The following is a 21,754-nucleotide window of genomic DNA, read 5'->3' as shown; positions in this document are numbered from 1 at the left end:
TTCTTTTACCTGTTTGGTTAGGTTTATTCCTAGGTATCATATGGGTTTTCATGCAGTTGTAAATGGGATTGATTCCTTGATTTCTTTCTGAGGCTTCTTTCTTGGTGCATACAAATGTAACAGATTTCTGTATATTGATTTTGTATCCTAGGACTTTACTGAAGTCGTTTATCAGTTCTGGCAGCTTTTTTTGGTGGAGTCTTTCTAGTTTTCTACAGAGTATCATGCCATCTGCAAATAGTGGAAGTTTGACTTCTTCTTTGCTGATTTGGATTTCTTTTATTTCTATGTATCATCTGATTGCTGTGGCTAGCAGTTCCAGTACTATGTTAAATAATTTTGATGAATGTGAATATCCTTGTCTTGTTCCTGATCATAGAAGAAAAGCTCTCACTTTTTCCTCAATGAGGATGATATTAGCTGTGGCTTTTTCATATATGGCCTTTATTATGTTGAGGTATGTTCCCTCTACACCTACTTTGTTAAAGGTTTTTATCATGGATGGATGTTGTACTTGGTGAAATGCTTTCTCTGAATGTACTGAAATGATCATATGGTTCTTATCATTCCTTTTATTTATGTGGTATATCACATGATTGATTTGCACATATTGAACCACCCTTGCAACACAGGACTAAGTCCCACTTGGTCATTGTGAATTATTTTTTTTTTAATGCACTGTTGGATTCCTTTTCCTACTATTTTAGTGAGAATTTTTGTATCTGTGTTCAACAAGGTCATTGGCCTGTAATTCTTTCTGGTGGTGTCTTTTTCTGGTTTTGGTATCAGGGTAATCCTGGACTCATAGAATGAATTTGGAAGTTTCCCTTCCTTTTCTAATTTATGGAATAGCTTGAGAAGGATAGATATTAACCCTTCTTTAAATGTTTGTTCAAATTTCAGTTTTGGTAGTTTACATATGTCTAGGAACTTGTTCATTTCTTCCAGGGTGTCTAATGCGTTGGCATATATTTTTCCATAATATTCTCTTATAATTGTTTGTTTCTGTGGTGTTGGTTGTTATTTCTCCCCTCTCATTTGTGACTTTATGTATTTGGGTCATTTCTCTTTTCCTTTTGATTAAATCTGGCTAGGTTTTTAAAATCAATTTTATTAATTTTTTCAAAGATCTGTCTTATTGTTTTCTATTCTTTGTTTTTACCTTCTATGTTATTTATTTGTGCTCTAATGTTTATTATTTGCCTTCTGCTGGATTTAAGCTTTATTGTTCTTTTTCTAGGTCCTTTAGGTGTAAGGTTAAGTAGTTTATGTGAGGTATTTCTCGCTTCTTGAAGTAGGGTTGTATTGCTATATACTTCCCTCTTCGGACAGCTTTTGCTGCATCCCAATGGTTTTAGACCATGTGTTTTCATTTTCATTTGTTTTCATGTATTTTTTCTATTTGTTCTTTGATTTTGTGGTTGATCATTCATTGTTTAGTAGCATGTTGTTTTACTTCCATGTATATGTTGCCTTTGTAAATTTTCTCTTGTAGTTGACCTCAAGTTTCATAGCATTGTGGTCAGAAAATATGCGTGGTATGATCTGAATCTTTTTGTACTTCTTGAGGCCTGATTTGTGACCTCATGTGTAATCTATTCTGGAGGAGGTCCCATGCGCACTTGGAAAGAATGTGTAATCTTCTGTTATAGGGTGGAATGTTCTGAAGATATCTTTAAATCCATCTGTCCAGTGTGTCATGGAATGCCATTGTTTCCTTTAAATTTTCAGTTTAGTTGACCAGTCCATTGATAATTGAGGTGTTAAAGTCCCCCACAATTATTGTATTATAATCAATGTGTTCTCTTATGTTTATTTTTAATTTTTTATATATTTGTGTACTCCCATGTTGGGTACATAAAAATTTCAATCGTTAGATCTTCTTGTTGGATTGTCCCTTTTATTATGATATATGCCCTTCTTCATCTCTTTTTACAGTTTTTGGTTTACAATCTAGTTTGTCTGATACAAGTACGGTTACTCTGGCTTTCTGTTGATGTCCATTTTTGTTATAAATGTTCTCCATCTCCTCACTTTCAATATGCAGGTGTCTTTAGGTCTAAGTGTGTCTCTTGTAGGCAGCATTAACATGTCTTGATTTTTCTTTTCTTTATTATTATTATGTTATGTTAATTTTTCATCCATTCTGACATACTCTGACTTTTGATTGGAGTGTTTAGTCCATTTACATTCAGAGTAATTATTGATAGCTATGTATTTAGTGCCATTTTCTTACTTGTTTTGTCATTGTTTCTGCAGATTTTCTCTGATCCTTTGTTTTTGTCACTGTTTGTCTCTTTTTCCACTCAAAGAGTCCCCTTTAATATTTCTTGCAGGGCTGGTTTGGTAGTCAAGAACTCTTAGTATTTGTTTTTAAGTGAAACTTTATTTCTCCATCTATTGTGAATGATAGCCTTGCTGGATAGAGTACTCTTGGCTGCAGATTTTTCCCATTCAGCATGTTGAATATATCATGCAACTCCCTTCTGGCTTGCTAAGTTTCTGTTGAGAGACCTGCAGGTAGCTTTATGGGTCTTCCCTTGTAAGTTAGGAACTTCTTTTGTCTTGTTGCATTTAGTATATTTTCCTTATCATTATATTTTGCAAATTAATGACATATGTTTTAGTGTGGGCATGTTTTTGTGATTTTGGTGGGAGTCCTCTGTACCTCCTGGATCTGGATGTCTGTGTTCTTGCCCAGATTACAGAATTTTTCAGGTATTGTTTTCTAAAATAAATTTTCTGCCCCCTTTTCCCACTCTTCTTCTTCTGGGACTATAAAATACAAATGTTATTACATTTGATGGAGTCACTGAGTACCATAAATCTATTCTTGTGTTTCCATAATTCTTTTTCTCTTTTGTTCAGCTTCATTATTTTGTCTTCTAAGTCCTTAATTTGTTCCTCTGCTTCATCCAGCTTGCTGTTCATTGCATCAAGCCTGTTTCCAATCTCATTTATTGCATCCATCCTCTCTGATTAATTCTTTTTAACTCTTTCATCTCTGTGGTAAGGGTCTCATTGATGTATTCCATTATTTCTTCAAGTCCAGTGAGTATCCTTATCATTGTTGCTTTAAGTTCTCCATCAGTTGTGTTACTTATGCCTGTTTTGCTTAGCTCTCTGGCCATGGCCTTATGTTGTTCTTGCATCTTGGATGAATTTTCCTCTGAGTTGGCATTTTTCTGTTTCTGCCTTCTTCTGTGTGTCAGAAAAGCCAGTTATTTTTCCTTCTTCTGAGAGTAATGTCTTTATGAACTAGAGGCCATGTATTTTCCAGGGCCTGGCACTTCAGAGCATCTCTGTTGTGTGCTCTTTTTGCTTTGCTTTTGTGTTTTGGCTGCTCTATCCTTCAGGCCAGGCATCTGCTGAGGCCCTTCTTGCCTATTTTGGGCAGTGTTTGGTCCCTGGTCTGTATGTGACAAGCTTTAACTAGGTGTGCTCTGGTCTGCTTGTAAAATGAAACCTGTCACTACTTTCACCATACCTGAGGACTCGAAGAACTCTGTGGTCAGGAGATGTGGTGTGTGTGTATGTGCTGCTATCCTGTGGGGTAGGGGGGGTGGGGAGGGACCTGCTGCACTGGGATTGAGGGAAGCATGACTGATAAGTACAGTCCCACCAGATCATAGGGATGTGGTGCTTGGGGTATGCAAGTTAGGCAGCCAGTGTCAGCACTGCACTGATTCACACAGCTGGCTCTGTGTTTATGCTGAAGGTTGGGAGAAGAAAATTGCATTGGTGAGCTCCTTTGTTTCTGGAGAAGTGTCTCTGAATACTGTCTGTCGGGGATCTTGGAGAAGAGCAAATAATCTCCCCACTGTCACACCAAACACTCTTCTGATTAGTGTTTCTATGCTGTCAGTACCTGGGTTGTTTGCCTGCCTTTTCTCCAGGAACAGGGAAGTGCCCTTTGGGATCTATCCCAGCCAAGACCACTGACCTTTAAAACTCCAGGCTTTAAGCCCTGCTGTTTGTAAGAACTCTTGAAATTCAGCCCCCTCATTTTCCAAGCCAATGGCTTTGGGGAAATGTTCTCCTTGTAGGTTCCCATGTGCTCCTCTCTGTCTCACCTTTCTCTGTGCCCTCAGCTCCCTGCCCTCCACAGCACCTGTGATCCATTTCTCCCCTAAACTACATCTCTGCACTTCCTACCTTCTTCAGTGTGGCCCTTTCTCTCCCTTTAGTTGTGGAGATTTTTCTGTCAGTCTTCAGGTCTATTTCTGTGGTATTTAGGATGATTTGATAGATAAATAGTTGTGTTCATGAGATGAGGCTTGCCTAGGCTCCTCCTATTCCAATCATCTTCCCCTCCTTAAAATCCCCCTATGTTTTTTCTTTTTCAAAGTTGTTTTGGCTCTTTTATATCCTTTGAATTATGATATAAATTTTAGAGTCATTTTGTCATTTTCTACAAAACAAAACCTACTGTGGTTTTGTTTGGAGTTGTTTTGAATATATAGACAAATATGGAGAGAATAGCATTTTAGCAATATTAAATATCTTGAACCTGAAATATAGCTCTTAATATAAGCCTTTTAAATTTTACCCAGAAATAGTTATTTTCATTGTGGAGCTTTTCAGATCTATCTCTCATTATTTCATATTTCTATGATATGTTCAATTTTTTTTATTTCAATTTCTGATTATTTGTTAGATTATAAAAACACATCTTGTGGGGTGCCTGGGTGGCTCAGATGGTTAAGCATCTGCCTTCGGCTCTGGTCATGATCCCAGGGTCCTGGGATCAAGCCCCACATCAGGCTCCCTGCTCCGCGGGAAGCCTGCTTCTCCCTCTCCCACTCCCCCTGCTTGTGTTCCCTCTCTCGCTGTGTCTTTCTCTGTCAAATAAATAAACAAAAAATCTTTAAAAAAAAAAAACACACATCTTGTATTCTGTAATATTTCTAAACTCACTTATTTCTAGTTGATTTCTTCATGAATTCTATTGAATTATCTACATAAATTATCATATCATCTAGGGATAAAGATATCTTCACTTCTTCCTTCCAATTTGAATAATATTTTTTTCTTGTCTTATAGCACTACCTAGAATTTCCAACACAATATGGAATATAAGTGGTGAAAGTGGACATCTATGTTTTTTGTATTTGACCTTAGCAAGGAGTCATTCAGCTGTTCACCATTAAGTATGGTGTTAAGAATAGGGTTTTTGTACATGCACTTTATAAAGTTGAGAAGTTCCCTTCTGCTTCTACTTTTCTGTGTTTATCAATAATGGACATTAGATTTTGTCAAATACTCTTTCTGCATCAATTGACATAACCACATGATTTTTCTGTTTATTTCATAGTATCATGAGTACATGGATTTTTTAATGTTAAACTAACCTTATATTGCTGGGATAACCTCCACTGGATCCAAATTGCTTGATGGATTCTTTCAGTTTGTGTATATCTGAAAAAGTCTTTATTTTCATGGTCAATTTTGAATGATATTCTAGTTGGGTATAACAATCTGTTTTTTTTCTTCCAGTGCTTTAATAAAAGTATTGTGCCACTGTTTTATCACCTGTATTGTTTCTCATAAGAAACCCAATACCACTCTTATCTTTGTTTCTCTGTTGATAACATATTTTTTTCTGGCTGCTTTTCATTTTTCTCTTCATCATTAATATTAAACATTTTTTATCATGCACCTTTGTAGTTCTTATACTTGGGTTTCATTGAGCTTCTTGGGTCTGTGTGTTTATAGTTTCATCAAATTTAGAACATTTTAATATATTATTTATTCAAATATTTTTCTGTCTCCTCTCCAATTCTTTGAGAAACTCCAATTTAAAGATACATTGAGCTACTTAAAATTCTCTCACAAGTGATTGATGCTCCTCTTTTAATATTTTCTTTCTGTTTCACTTTGGATATTTTGAATTTGTTGTGCCTTCAAATTCACTAATCTTTTCTTTTGCAACATCTAATATTCCATTAATTCCATCCAATATTCCCCCCCCCCACCTCAGACATTGTAGGTTTTATCTCTAGAAGTTTTATTTGGTCTTTTTATATCTGCCACATCTCCATTTAACTTTTAAAACATATAAAATACAGTTAAAATAACTGCATTCATATCCTCTTCTGCTAATTCTAGCATGTGTCAGTTCTGGGTCATTTTCATTTCATTAATTTTTCTCCTAATCATGGGTCATTTTTCCCGGCTTCTCCATGTTTTCCTTTACTTCTTTTTTCTGGTAGTTTTCGATGAATGACAGACACTGTAAATTTTGCCTTGTTGGATGCCATATATTTTTACACTTCCATAATATTTAACTTTGATCTGGGATGCCAATAGGTTACTTGGAAACTGATCCTTTCTGAACTTACTTTTAGGATTTGCTAGGGAGAATATGAGCAGTATTTAGTCTACAATGAGCTTTTTGTGTGCATTACACAATGACTCATGAATTATGTTTTCCGGTACAGTTGATAGATAAGTCACTCTTCCTGGCCTATATGAACACTGAGTACAGTAATTTCAAATCTTTTCAGATGGGTCTTTTTCCAGACTTAGTTTCTCCATACATATGTGTAGCCAGTACCCAGTTGACTATTCAAGGATAAACTTCTGCAGAATTCCTGAGTTCTCTCTCTGTGTAGCTCTTTCCACTCCAATACTCTGTCTGGCAAATTCTAGCCATCTTATTTCCCTGGCCTCTTAGATGGAACTAAGGGTCATTTTAGACTCCACTTGGGCTTCTCCTCCCTGCATCAGAGTCTAGTAGCTTTCTGAATGCAGTAATATATGCCAGGAAGCTTTATCATCACTATTGTTCATTGCTGTGGTAGTCTCTAAGGTGACAACCTCATTATCTCACCACCTGGTTTTCATGTCTTTGTATAATCCCTTCCTCTGAATATGGGTAAGATCGGCAACTTGCTTCTAACCAATAGAATATAGTAAAAATGATGGGATGTCATTCTTATAATAATGTTACATTATAAAAGACTTTGACTCACTCTAGATTCTAGAGACTCTCCTTGTTGGCTTGAAAACGTAAGTGTCCATATTTTTAAACCCTCTATGACAAGAAATTATGGGAGGCATCTAGGACCTGTGGGTAACCTCTAGGAACTAAGAAATGTCTCTAGAACTGTAAGCAGCCTCTTCTAGGACATGAGAGTAGCTTCCAGGTAAAAGCCAACAATATGTCAAGGCCTCATACTTACAGCCACAAAGAATGTATTGTTCCAACAACCTGTGTGAAGTTAAAAATGTATTCATCCTCATTCAAGCTTCCATATGTGAATACAGTCTAGCCACCCTCTTGACTGCATCTTTGTGAGACCCTAAGCATAAGACCCAGCTAAGGCATGCCTGGACTCCTGACTCACAGAAATGGTGAGATAATAGATGCATGTTATTTTAAGTAGCTAAGATTGTGGTAATTTGTTATGCAGCAATTGATAACTAATACAGTTGCCAGGTGTTCGGTGTTTTGAAAACTATTGTTTCATATATTTAGTTCAGTTTTCTGGTCATTTCAGGTAGGAACATAAATCCACTATTACTCAATCTGGATGAGAGGTAGAAGTCCATGTTTCAGATTTTAAATTTTAACTTAAAATAATGAAATTAAATAAAGTGTGAAAATTCAGTTCCTCAGTTGCATTAGCTGCATTCAAAGTAAGCAATAGTCTAGCTACATGTGCTAGTGGTAACTGTATTGTGGTAAACACTCTAACCAAAATATGAATCTAATGAACAAATGGCAGTTGTCATTATTCAGCATTCTCATTCTCAGGTTTCATCTCAGTAGACTATGTTTTCAGAGAAAGTAAGTTGAGAAAGACGAGATGAAGTGAAATAAAGACATGGGTGCCAGATTATCTCTAGAGCAGTGACATTAGATTATTTGGTCATATAAACTGACAGAGAAGTCATGAATGATGGAGGATTGGGGACAGAAGCTAAAGAGAAGTGGAACTTGAAAGGTGTGTGTGCATGTATGTGTGTGTAAGTGGTATTGAACATGTAAATATTATAGTTCATTCTAACAACCCCTCTAAACTTCAAGTACTCTAGTCACAACTTTATTAGTCTTTCCAAATGCATTCATCCTTCTTCATTCTTTATGTTGGAGTATTTTCATTTACCTAGTCACCAATGTTTTTGTTTGTTTGTTGTTGTTTTAAAGATTTTATTTATTTACTTGACAGAGTGTGCACAAGCAGGGGGAGCAGCAAGCAGAGGGAGAGGGAGAAGTAGGTTCCCTGCTGAGCAGAAAGCCCAAATTGGGGCTTGATCCCAGGACCCCGGGATCATGACCTGAGCTGAAGGCAGATACCCAACTGAGCCACCCAGGTGCCCCCTACCTAGTCACCATTGTAAAAAAAAAAAAAAAAAAAAAAAATTAGTTGTCACTTATGGTTTCATGCACTCATTCATCCTTTCCACATTGAATCAGGAATTACCAGGTCCAATAATTTTTCTCAACATCTATTTTGTTCACTGCCCCATTCTATCCTCACTGTTACTACCTTCATTCAGATCTTCAACATTTCCTGCTTGGAGTATTGAAATTGTATTAGCATTGTGTTCCTAGCTTCAGTTTAATATTTTTCCAACTCTCCTAGAGGTTTATCAATTTTACTGATTTTTACCCAGAATCAGATTTTTTGTTCATTGATTTTATCTATCCCTTTCATATTTTAATTTTAATGATTTCTGCCCTTATAATTTCCTGCTTTCTGTTTGCTCTGGTTTGTTTTGTTCTCATTTTTCCAGTTTCTTGAAATACAAACTTAGATGTTCAATTTGAGTCCTTTCCTCATTTCCAATGTGAGCATGTAGTGCTGCAATAAAAATTTTAGTACTGTTTTAGCTATATCCCACATGTTTTGATATGCTATATTTTAATTTTTATGTAGTTATATGTATTTCTATTTCTTCTGTGATTTTCTCTTTGACTCATGGATTATGTAGAAGCATGTTGTTTAATTTCTATGTAATTAGTTAATGTTCATGTTGTTTTTCTGTTACTGATTTCTAGTTTGATTCCAGTGTGGTCAAAGTATACAATATGTATGGTTTCAATCTTTTAAAGCTACTGAGATTTGTTTCACAGTTTTGGATAAGGTCTATCTTGATGACCGTTCCAGGGATCTTTTAAAACTATGTGTTCTTTTCTTGTTGGGTGGAGTGTTTTATACATGTTCTATATATTTTGATTAGATTTTATTAGTTGATTGTGTTGTTCAAATCTTCTTTGTCCTTATTTTCTGTCTAGTAGCTCTATCAGTTTCTGAGAAGAGGGTGTTGAAGTATCCATCTATAATTATAGATTTGCCTATTATCCTTTCTGCTCTATTAGTTTTTGCTTCATGCATTTTGAAGATGTGCTGCTTTTGTACACTTTTAGGATTGTTAGGTCTTCCCAGTGGATATATCACTTTACATTATGTAATGAATTCTTTTTCTCCAGTAATTTTATTTATTTTAAAGTCATTTTGTTTTGTTGATTGCTTCATTCACTGTGCAGAAGCTTTTTCTCTTGATGACGTCTCAATAGTTTATTTTTGCTTTTGTTTCCCTTCCCTCCAGTGATGTGTCTAGTAAAAAGTTGCTTTGGCCAAGGTCAAAGAAGTTGCTGCCTGTGTTCTCCTCTGTGATTTTGATGGTTTCCTGTGTCATACTTAGATCTTTCAAACATTTTGAATTTATTTTTCTGTATGGTGTAAGAAAGTGGTCCAGTTTCATTCTTCTGCATGTTTCTGTCTAGTTTTCCCACCAGCATTTGTTGAGGAGACTCTCTTTTTTAAATTGGGTATTCTTTCAGCTTTGTTGAAGTTTAGTTGATCATATAGTTGTGGGTCCACTTCTGACTTTTCTATTCTGTTCCATTGACCTATGTGTCTGTTTTTGTACCAGTATAATACTGTCTTGCTGACTACAACTTTGTAATGTAACTTGACGCCTGGAATTGTGATGCCTCCAGGTTTGGTTTTCTTTTTCAGAATGGCTTTGGCTCTTCAGGGTCTTTTGTGGTTCCATACAAATTTTAGGATTGTTTGTTCTAGCTCTGTGAAAAATGCTGGTGGTATTTTTAATTTTTTTAATTTAAATTCAATTAGCCAACATATAGTAGTATATCATTAGTTCCAAAAGTAGAGGGAAGGGGCGCCTGGGTGGCTCAGTCATTAAGCATCTGCCTTTGGTTCAGGTCATGATCCCAGGGTCCTGAGATCGAGCCCCGCATTGGGCTCCCTGCTCCGCGGGAAGCCTGCTTCTCCCTCTCCCACTCCCCCTGCTTGTGTTCCCTCTCTCGCTCTCTCTCTGTCAAATAAATAAATAAATAATCTTTAAAAAAAAAAAAAAAAAAGTAGAGGGAAGCAATCCACAAAACTAAAAGGCAGCCCATGGAATGGGAGAAGATATATGCAAATGACATACCTGATAAAGGGTTAGTATACAAAATCTATACAGAATTTACCAAACACAACACCCAAAAAACAAATAATCTAGTTAAGAAATTGTCAGACGACATGGATAGACCCTTTTCCAAAGAAGACATCCAGAAGACTAACAGACACAAGAAAAGATGTTCAATATCACTCATCAGCGGGGAAATACAAATCAAAACTATGATGAGATACCACCTCACACCTGTCTGAATGGCTAAATTTAACAACTCAGGAAACAACAGGTGTTGTCAAAGATGCATATAAAGAGGAACCCTCTTGCACTGTTGGTGGGAATGTAAACTGGTGCAGGCACTAAGGAAAACAGTATGGAGGTTCCTCAAAAAGTTAAAAGTAGAACTACCCCATGACCCAGAAATTGCACTACTAGGCATTTAACCAAATGATACAAAAATACAGATTCAAATGTGGACATTCACCCTGGTGTTTATAGCAGCACTATCAACAATAGCCAAACTATGAAAAGAGCCCATGCCCATTGATTGATGGATAAAGAAGATGTGGGATGTGTGTAGATATATATTCTCAGCCATCAAAAATTACTATGAAAATTTGGTTTTACTCAACCATCAAAAAAAAAAAATCTTGCCATAGGCAGAGGTGGATAGAACTAGAGTGTGTTATACTAAACAAAATAAATCAGTCGGAGAAAGAAAAATACCATTTTAATTTACTCATGTGGAATTTAGGAAACAAAACAGATGACCAAATTGGTAGGGAAAAAAAGAGAGAGGGAAACAAGCCAAAAGAGACTCTTAAAGATAGAGAACAAACTGAGGGTTGATGGAGGGATGTGGGTAGGGTATGGGATAGAGGGGTGATGGGTATTGAGAAGGTTACTTTTTATGATGAACACTGAGTGTTGTAAGGGATGAATCACTAAATTCTACTCTGCAATCAATATTACACTATATGTTAAATAACTAGAATGTAAATAAACATTTGGACAGAAAAAAAATAAAGTCTATTTTATCTGATTTTTTTTTAAGATTTTATTTATTTATTTGACAGAAAGAGAGAGACAGCGAGAGAGGGAACACAAGCAGGGGGAGTGGGAGAGGGAGAAGCAGGCTTCCAGCTGAGCAGGGAGCCTGATGCGGGGCTTGATCCCAGGACCCTGGGATCATGACCTGAGCCGAAGGCAGACGCTTAACAACTGAGCCACCCAGGCGCCCCGTATTTTATCTGATGATAACACAACTGTTCACTCCTGGATTTTATGATTAACGTTTACATGGTATATTTTTCCCTATCTTTTGCATTTCAGTCTACATATGCTACTGAATTTGAAGTGAGATGTTATAAACAGCATAAAATTGGGTTGTGTTTCTTTTACCCATCCTGCCAATATATCTAAATTTTACTCGGTATACTTATATCTAAGATAATTATTGCTATATTAGGGCTTATGTCTGTCATTTTATTATTTTCAATTTCTTTTGTTTTGCATTCCTGTGTTTCTTTTTTTTTTCTTTTTTTCCTGTGTGACCTGAACATTTCTAGGTTTCTATTTTGATTTATTTTAGGTGTTTTTTAGTGTATTACTTTATATAGTTTTTGAAGTGATCATTCTGGCTATCAAATACACATAATGTGACTTGTCATAGTGTACTGGTATCAGTAACTTACCCCTTTAATGAAGTGTGGAAACCCTACTTCTGCTTATGTGCCTTTACCTTCCCCAGTTTTAAGTACCATTGTCTTGAGTATCAGACAGATGATACTATTACTTTTGTTTCAATCATCAAATATAATATAGAAAAATCATGAGGAGCAAGACAGGCATATTTCTGCACTTTCTGTTGTTATTTCTTCCTCCCTACTGCCCCCAAATTCCTCTTCTATCATTTTCCTTTTGTGTGAAGAACTTCCTTTAGTCATTGTTTTAGAGTAGGCAAGCTACCAACAAATTATTTTAATTCTTTTTCATCTGAAAATGTCTGTTTGTTCCTTCATTCCCTGGAGGATAGTTTTGCCAAACATAGAATTATTGGTTGAAAGTTATCTTCTTCAACATGTGAAAAATATTGGCCTTCTGGTCTCCAAGGTTTTGGATAAGAAATCCACTGTCATTTGAATTGGTATTCTCCCATAAGTAATGCATCATTTCTCTCTGGCAGCATTCAAGATTTTTTGCATTGCCTTTAGTTTTCAGAAGTTTGATTTTGATGTGTCTAGGTGTGGATTTCTTTGCATCAATCTTGCTTGGAATTCACTCAGTTTCTTGAATCTGTAGGTTTATGTTAGATTTTTTCCCAAATTTGGGATGCTTTTGCCATTATTTCTTTGAATATTTTTTAAGTCCTATTCTCTGTCTCCTCTTATTATAGGACTTCAATGATACAATATTGAATCTTTTGTTATTGCTCCACAGGATTTTAAGATTCTATTATCTTTCAGACTATACTCTCTCTAGTTCCAATTGGGTACATTTTATCAATCTGTCCTCATGAGGTTCATTGATTCTGCTCTCTTTTATCACCACTCAAATCTTGAGGAATACTGCAGGTTTATTTATTGTATTCTTCAGTCCCATAATTCTCATTTGGTTCATTTATAATGTTGATTGCTTTCTTGAGATTTTCTATTTTTTTCATTTGTTTCAAGGTAATGTGTAATTGCATGTTAGAACAGTTTTATAATGGATGCTCTAAAATCCTTGTCAGAGAATTCCATTATCTAATTCACCTCAGTATTTGTGTCAGTTGATTGATGGTCTTTTATCATTCAAGCGGTGATTTTCCTGGTTCTTGGTATGTTGGTTTTTTTTTTTTTTTTTTGTATCTTGAGTACTTTGGCCATTATTTTAGGAGATTTTTGGTTTTATTTGAACCTTTTTATTTCACCAGGCAGGCACACAGGTCTTGGCCTACATTTATGGGTTGTGTTCCAATGGTACTTTCTGGTGGTATTTTAATTTTCAAATCATTTGTAGTGTATTTTAATTTGCTTGATTTATTTGGGCTAGTGTCTCTATGTGGGAAAACAGATTTTCCATCTTTCAGGGATGAATAGCACACTTACTAAGCTGTGCACATTAGTGTCTTGATCACTTTTGCTGGTGTTAATCAAGCTCTCTGATTCTTTAAGTGGGGGAAAGAATTCTCTGACCTACAGAGACAAAGAGGCTTTCCAGGAGATGCCCGGGTGGCTCAGCTGGTTGAACAGCTGCCTTCCGCTCAGGTCATGATCCCAAGGTCCTAGGATCGAGTCCCACATCTGGCTCCTTGTTCAGCAAGGAGCCTGCTTCTACCTTTGCCTGCCATTCCCCCTGCTTGTGCTCTCTCTCTCTCTGATGAATAAATAAATAAAATCTTAAAAAAAGAGGCTTTCCAGGTCAAACTACTTTTTGTGGCATCTCCCTTGGTATTACTGCTTGGTATCTCCACCAAGGGAGGAAAGGTTCAGGCACAACAGAGTAGGAGAGCACTTCTCTGGTTGCCTTATTGTCACTGAGGCTGCCAACTGATCTTCTTTGCCAATGTTGCCAGGATCACTTCATGTTGTTTGGGAACCCCCATCCCATCAGTGGAAGGAATGAGCCTACCCAAGCTGTTTTCTCTTGTTACAGTAGGGGTCATAAGATGTCTGGCCTGAGTTAATTGGGAAACAAAGTACCCTGTAGTCCTTCCAAGTCCTGGAGTTACTAACCAGTTGCTTCCTTTCCAACTTTTAGAGATCTCCGTTGGTGGCATCCTATATTATTTCCATTGTTTATACTTCTACTTTTGGGGGAAGAGAAAGGAAAAGAGAGTCTACATAATCCTGTCCAGTACAAAATTTCCCTAGCTTCAGTTTTATTATCCCTAAACCTACATACCATAAAGTAACTTATCTTTCTAAAACTCTACTCATGTCTCCTTTATAATTAAAAGCCTTTAATAGCTTCCCATCTATTGACCAGTTACATCAAAATCTCTGGAGATACTTCTTAAAATTCAGATTTATAGGTCCTACTCAGACAACTGAATAAGATTCTTTGAGAAAACACAATTTTAATGAAGTTTTTTAATATATTAACATTATATAAATGACAATAATTACAGGAGGAAGTCAGAAAAACAAAATAAGACTGTTAAACTACTAGTTACTTGTTACTTCTAAATACTGAAATGCTAGATCTTCTTGTTGGATAGACCCTTTAAGTATGATATAGTGTCCCTCTACATCTCTTACTACAGTCTTTGGTTTAAAATCTAATTTGTCTGATATGAGGAATGCTACCCCAGCTATTTTTGAGGTCCATTAGCATGGTAAATTGTTCTCCATCCCCTCATTTTCAATTTGGAAGTGTCTCTAGGTTCAGAATGAGTCTCTTGTAGACTCTTGTGGACCCTGCTTTTTTATCCAATCTGATACCCTGTGTCTTTTGATTGGAACATTCAGCCCATTTACATTCAGAGTAACTATTGAAAGATATAAATTTAGTGCCATTGTATTGTCTGCAAAGTCCCTGTTTCTGTAGATTGACTCTTACTTTCTGGTTTGTTACTCTGGGTGTCTCTCTTCGCTTACAGTATCCCCCTTAATATTTCTTGCAGGATTGTCATGGTGGTCACATATTCTTTCAGTTTCTGACTGTCCTGGAAACTCTTTATATTTCCTTCCATTCTGAATGACAGCCTTGCTGGATAAAGTATTCTTGGTTGCATGTTCTTCTCATTTAGTACTTGAATATACTTTGCCAGCCCTTTCTGGCCTACTTGGTTTCTAAACTCTTCAAAGTATAGGGATAGAGGGAACATACCTCAATATCAGAAAAGCCATCTATGAAAAGCCCACGACGAATATCATTCTCAATGGGGAAAAACTGAGAGCTTTTCCATTAAGGTCAAGAACACAAAAGTGATGCCCACTCTCACCACTATTGTTCAACATAATACTAGAAGTCCTAGCCTCAGCAATCAGACAACAAAAAGAAATAAAACACATTCAAATGGTGAAGAAGAAATCAAACTCTCACTCCTTGCAGATAACATGATACTTTATGTGGAAAACCCAAAAGACTCCACCCCAAAATTGCTAGAACTCATACAGCAATTCAGCAAAGTGGCAGGATACAAAATCAATGCACAGAAATCAGTTGCATTTCTGTACACTAACAATGAGACAGAAGAAAGAGAAATTAAGGAATCAATCCCATTTACAATTGAACCAAAAAACATAAGATACTTATGAATAAACATAACCAAAGAGGCAAAGGATCTGTACTCTAAAAACTACAGAACATTTATGGAAGAAATTGAGGAAGACACAAAAAGAGATGGAAAAACATTCCATGTTCAAGGATTGGAAGAATAAACATTGCTAAAATGTCTATGCTGCCCAGAGCAATCATACATTCAATACAATCCCTATCAAAATATCATTGACATTTTTCACAGAGTTGGAACAAACAATCCTAAAATTTGTATGGAACCAGAAAAGACCCCAAATCATCAGGGGAATGTTGAAAAAGAAAACCAAAGCTGGGGGCATCACAATGCCTGACTTCAAGCTATATTACAAAGCTGTAATCATCAAGACAGCATGGTACTGGCACAAAAACAGACACATAGATCAATGGAACAGACTAAAGATCCCAGAAATGGACCCTCAATTGTATGGTCAACTAATCTTTGACAAAGCAGGAAAGAATATCCTATGGAAAAAAGACAGTCTCTTCAATACATGGTGCTGGGAAAATTGGACAGCCACATGCAGAAGAATGAAACTGGACCATTCTCTCACACTATACACAAAAATAAACTCAAAATGGATGAAAGACCTAAATGTGAGACAGGAATCCATCAAAATCCTAGAGGAGAACACAGGCAGCAACTTCTTCGACCTTGGACACAGCAACTTCTTGCAAGACAAGTCTCTAAAGGCAAGGGAAACAAAAGCAAAAATGAACTATTGGGATTTCATCAAGGTACAAAGCTTCTTCACAGCAAAGGAAACAATCAACAAACCTAAAGGCAACCTATGGAATGGGAGAAAATATTTGCAAATGACATATCAGATAAAAGGCTGGTATCCAAGATCCATAAAGAACTTATGAAACTCAACCCCCAAAAACCAAAGAATCCAGTCAAGAAATGGGCAGAAGACATGAACAGACACTTCTCCAAAGAAGACATACAAATGGCTAACAGACCCATTAAAAAATGCTCCACATCACTTATCATCAAGGAAATACAAATCAAAGCCACAATGAGATACTCCATTACACCAGTTAGAATGGCTAATATTAACAAGACAGGGAACAACAAATATTGGCGAGGATGTGGAGAAAGGGGAACCCTATTACACTGTTGGTGGGAATGCAAACTGGTACAGCCCCTCTGGAAACCAGTATGGAGGTTCCTCAAGACATTAAAAATACAGCTACCCTATGACCCAGCAATTGCACTACTGGGTAGACAAAGATGTAGTGAAAAAAAGGGGCAAATGCACCCCAATGTTCATAGCAGCAATGTCCACAATAGCCATACTGTGGAAGGAGCTAAGATATCCTTCAACAGATGAATGGATAAAGATGTGGTTCATATATACAATGGAATATTACTCTCAGCCATCAGAAAAGATGAATATCTACCATTTACATTGACATGGATTAAACTGGAGGGAATTATGTTAAGTGAAATAAGTCAATCAGAGAAAGACCATTATTGTATGGTTTCACTCATGTGGAACATAAGGAATAATGCAGAAGACAATAGGGGAAGGGAGGGAAAACTGAATGGGAAGAAATCAGAGAGGGAGACAAACCATATGAGACTCGACTCCAAGAAACAAATAGGGTTTCAGAAAGGGAGGGATTGGGGGGATGGGGTGACTGGGTGATGGGCATTAAGGAGGGTAGGTGATGTGATGAGTACTGGGTGTTATATGGAACTAATGCATCGTTAAACATTATATCAAAAACTAATGATGTACTATATGTTGGATAATTGAATTTAAAGAAAAAAACATATTGAGTGTAAAGCCTTTGACAACCATAAAAAAATAAAATACTGAAATGCACTAGTAATAAATAGTAAATTTCTTAATTTTGATTGAGATATTTATATCAATCACAACCCAATTATATGATGAAATTAAGTAGGATAATTAGATATAAAACATTATGGTATTTTATTATCTTTTTACTGAAGTATAATTAATATATAGTGTTATATTAGTTTCAGGTGTATAATATAATGATTCAACAATTCTATACATTACTCAATGCTCATTATGATGAGTGTACTTCTTAATCCCCTCTATTTCACCTATCGCATTAATTACCTTTGAGTGCTTTTTAAAACTGCAAAAACCTGCTCAAAGATTAGATGGTGTACTGATTACATTTTATTTAAGGTTATATTGGTATTAGATATAAATATTATGACCTCAGAATATGTCCTTTGAGATAATGCAGTCTCATTGAGGTTCAATTTTGCCAACTTTACAAATATCATGACAATTTTCTCAATGGCATTCTTATTAACAACACAGGGGAAAACCCCACTTGTTGCTTTAAATGAAAGATTACTTACTGCTCTTTTTCTAGAACACCCTGTAATCCAAGGCACAGTAAGGTTTCCTGAAATCTGTGGAAACAACAAATGGAATTTCAGTAAGGTATGCATTGACACTAGGAATAATGATCAACAGCAAAAAATTCATACAAGATGTCAAGATAGTTCTGCATTCAGAGCATATTCCCCACGTAGACAATGCCATTTCCTTATTGAACACAACAGATATAAAGGGCCTTCCTTTAAAAGTGGTGCAGTTCCCCTGGAAATTCAAGAAAATTTCTGGGCATTGTTGGGGTCTGGAAATATGGTTTATAATTCTGTGGACAAGAAAATTTTTATAGGGTAGCCTGGGTGACTCAGTTGGTTAAGCGTCTCCTTTCAGCTCAGGACATGACCTTGGGGTCCTGGGATCAAACCCTGCTTCAGGCTCCCTGCTTCTCCCTCTCCCTCTGCCCCTCCCCCCGCACTTGTGCTCTCTCTGAAATAAATAAAATCTTAAAAAAAAAATTTATAGTAAAAATTCAGTACTCTGTAGAATACATAAGCTACAATAATTAACTGATTAACCACAGTCATCACGCTATATATTAGTTCTCTAGACAGCCTACATAACTGCAAGTTCCCTTTTAAGCAGAAACTACTAAGATGAATAGCCAGCAACACCTTATTTCATCAGCATTGGCACACAAGGAGATAAGTGCTACTCCAGTTGGATTCTGGGGACTGTTTACAGAGACCAAGGTGGTCCTGTGAGCTACAGTACAGGGTAGCCTAGATGTAACCATACTTTTTCCTGGGATTTACAAGTTTTAGGGAATACTCCAAATTCTCCTCTTGCCCTCTCCTTCCCTCCCAAACACATACTTCCTGAGAGACTGACAAGTCAAATCAGCCTTGCTAAATGGTGATGCTCAGAATATGATATTCAATTGAACATTTTTTGTTTTTGATAAAATTACATTTAGTAATGACTTATGAATTAGTATTATGTTACTGATAAGGAGTGATAATCACTCAATGCAAATAATAAAGTAATATCCTTAATTATTCAAAATTCAGGTAAATTATTACTGTCCCTGGCCACTAGATCTGAAATTTTATTTTGAGTTCAAAATATACCACCATGCTAGGGATAGGCTAAGAAAAATTAATGATATAAACTCCAAATAATACTTTTAAGGAAAAAAAATAAAAATAATTTTAGTTGAGTTAAAAATCCCATTACAGTAACATGGCAATAAACTGTAATGCTTGAGGATCATGAAAAGTTTTGAGTAATTGATTCTTAAAAAATGGTAAACTAAAAATAAATAAATATAAAATGGTAAACTAAGTAATAATGAAATTTCTATGGAAAAAAATTCTTCAAAACCTATACTTCCTTGTCCTCCCATCAGTACTTGGTATATAATATAATGTTTGTAAAGTAAATTGGTTGCTAGCTGAATGAAAGAGCTAAGACTACTACAATAATCACATAATATATGAAAAAATAGAGATATCCAACTTGAAAAAAATAGAGATATCCAACTATTTTGGATTATCTGTGCACATGCTCCTACCTTTTTTTTTTTTTTTTTTTTTAAAGATTTTATTTATTTATTTGACAGAGAGAGACACAGCGAGAGAGGGAACACAAGCAGGGGGAGTGGGAGAAGGAGAAGCAGGCTTCCCGCGGAGCAGAGAGCCCGATGTGGGGCTCGATCCCAGGACGCTGGGATCATGACCTGAGCCGAAGGCAGACGCTTAACGACTGAGCCACCCAGGCGCCCCTGCTCCTACCTTTTAGTTAGGATAATTTAAAACTGGCTATATAAAGTTGCTAAAGAAAACATGTTAAACTAAACTGCACCCATTTTTTATTTTATATGCAACTTTTTAGTACATAAACCAGTATGTACTAAAAAGTTGCATATAAAATAAAAAATGATACATATAATATACATGGTAATTGAATGTTTTTAAAATTGGGCATTATACATTTTAAGAATATAAAATGTGGTTTTCTGGGGTGCGTGGGTGGTTTAGTCAGTTAAGTGACTCTTGATTTCGGCTCAGTTCACAATCTCTGGGTTGTGGAATTAAGCCCCACATCAGGTTCCACACTCAGGGCAGGCTGCTTGAGATTCTCTCCCTCTGACCCTCCCCCCACTCAAGCTCGCTCTCTAAATAAGTAAATTAATTAATTTTTAAAATGTGGTTTTCTGCTTAAGTCAATTGTATTTAACCAAGAAAACAGAAAACTCCTGTAAGCACATTCACATACAAATGTTATCAATTCCATGTGCATTGGGAAGAGATGAAGTTTCACATTTTTGTTTTATAATTCTGTGACACCAGTTACACAATACTCAAATGCTATATTCAACAACCTTCTCCTGTTTACTTCAAATCTTTTTTCAGTCCCTTATGTTTCTGGTAAAATTCAGGAAAGCCAACCACAGCAGCTGAACTTGTATACTTTTTTGAATAATAATACTGTATAAACATATTTTCTTCAAATTTGGGAAGTTTTGTTTGGTCAATAGTGATGACTTGGTTTCTCCCTCACCAGAAGCTATAAAAATAGTATTTCAAATGAGCAGCATAATATGCTTATCATTTAAATGATATTTAAATTCCAAACACATTTTTCAACACCCTGATTTGGAAAACTGCAAAATTAATTGACAAAGAGACAAGACTGATTTAACAAATATATTCGAATTTACACATCCAAATGAGTACTGTATGTTTCAAAGTAGAAAACTTAGGAAGCTATAAAGTCATTACAATGATGTTGCCATTGTTGAAAACATTTTGGGAACTTTTCTTTTGGAGTTGGCAGTTCATAACACCCAGAGACTCTGTCTCATTATTTCGTATTCCCTTTAACTGAAAATATAAAAGCCCAAATTGAACATCAATATTATTCACTAAGTGTAGCTCAGCATAAATTATATTTTCCAAAATCAAATTCTCCCTCAAATGATGAAGATTTGCTACCAATAAAAGCATTTTAAAAAATCTCACAGGCCCTTAAAGCAATTGCAAAAGAACTTCAATAACTTTTTGACAAATTAAACATTATTGAGATAAGATTAGATAATTTTCCAAAGTAACTAATTGAATTCTGTTCAAATATTTATCAGGCATCTCTTCTAAAGTAGGTGCTGTTTTAGGTGCTATAGGAAATAAAAAAGATGTGTAAAACATAATTTCCTGGAGGGCATGAATTATGATATAAGAGGGAAAGATAAGAAAGGAACATGAACGACTTTAATGTAAGAATATTATGATAAGTGTCATAAGAAAGGAACAACAAATGAAAGGAGTTCAAGATATGGCAAAATTACATCAAACTTGAAGATTTATATCTCAGCTGAAACTTAAAAAATGAGAATTTTGATAGAAATAACAAAGAGCATTACAGAGGAAAAGAATGGCACAAGCACAGTGGAATAAAAGGATAAGATGTGTCTGGGCATGCCAGTTCAACTAGAACTCAAAATGGAATTGGGGTTACTTTGTGGAGGCCATGAATACCAAAGTACATTTACGTCTAATTCAGTGGAAAATAGGGAACCATTGAAAGTTTTTAAGAAAATGAGTTGTATGGTCAGAATGTATTTTTATACATTAAGATGACTGATTTGACTCAATGTGTACAGTAAATTGAATAAGTATGGTAACATTTTTTTTTTTTTTTAGTATGGAAACTTACAATAGTTTAGGCAAGAGGCAATCCAGGCTTGGAACAAAGTTAGGGGAGGTAGTAATTCAGAAGAGGAATATAAAATACATTTCAAAAGACAGGTCTTGTGCATGAGA

General features: G+C 35.8%; 1 protein-coding gene across 1 annotated transcript in view; it reads right to left on the bottom strand.

Annotated features, from left to right (window-relative positions):
* HDX (highly divergent homeobox) overlaps positions 1-21,754 on the bottom strand; it is a 246,974-nt gene that overhangs the window by 151,388 nt on the left and 73,832 nt on the right. Inside the window, exon 4 of the mRNA XM_078064085.1 lies at positions 17,960-18,013. Within this exon, the coding sequence (XP_077920211.1) occupies positions 17,960-18,013 (54 nt within the window). The remainder of the gene's footprint in view (positions 1-17,959; positions 18,014-21,754) is intronic.

Source organism: Halichoerus grypus, chromosome X, assembly GCF_964656455.1.
Source record: "Halichoerus grypus chromosome X, mHalGry1.hap1.1, whole genome shotgun sequence".
NCBI lineage: Eukaryota > Metazoa > Chordata > Mammalia > Carnivora > Phocidae > Halichoerus > Halichoerus grypus.
Note: the sequence above shows the minus strand (reverse complement) of the source record. Positions and strands in the feature narration are given on the sequence as shown.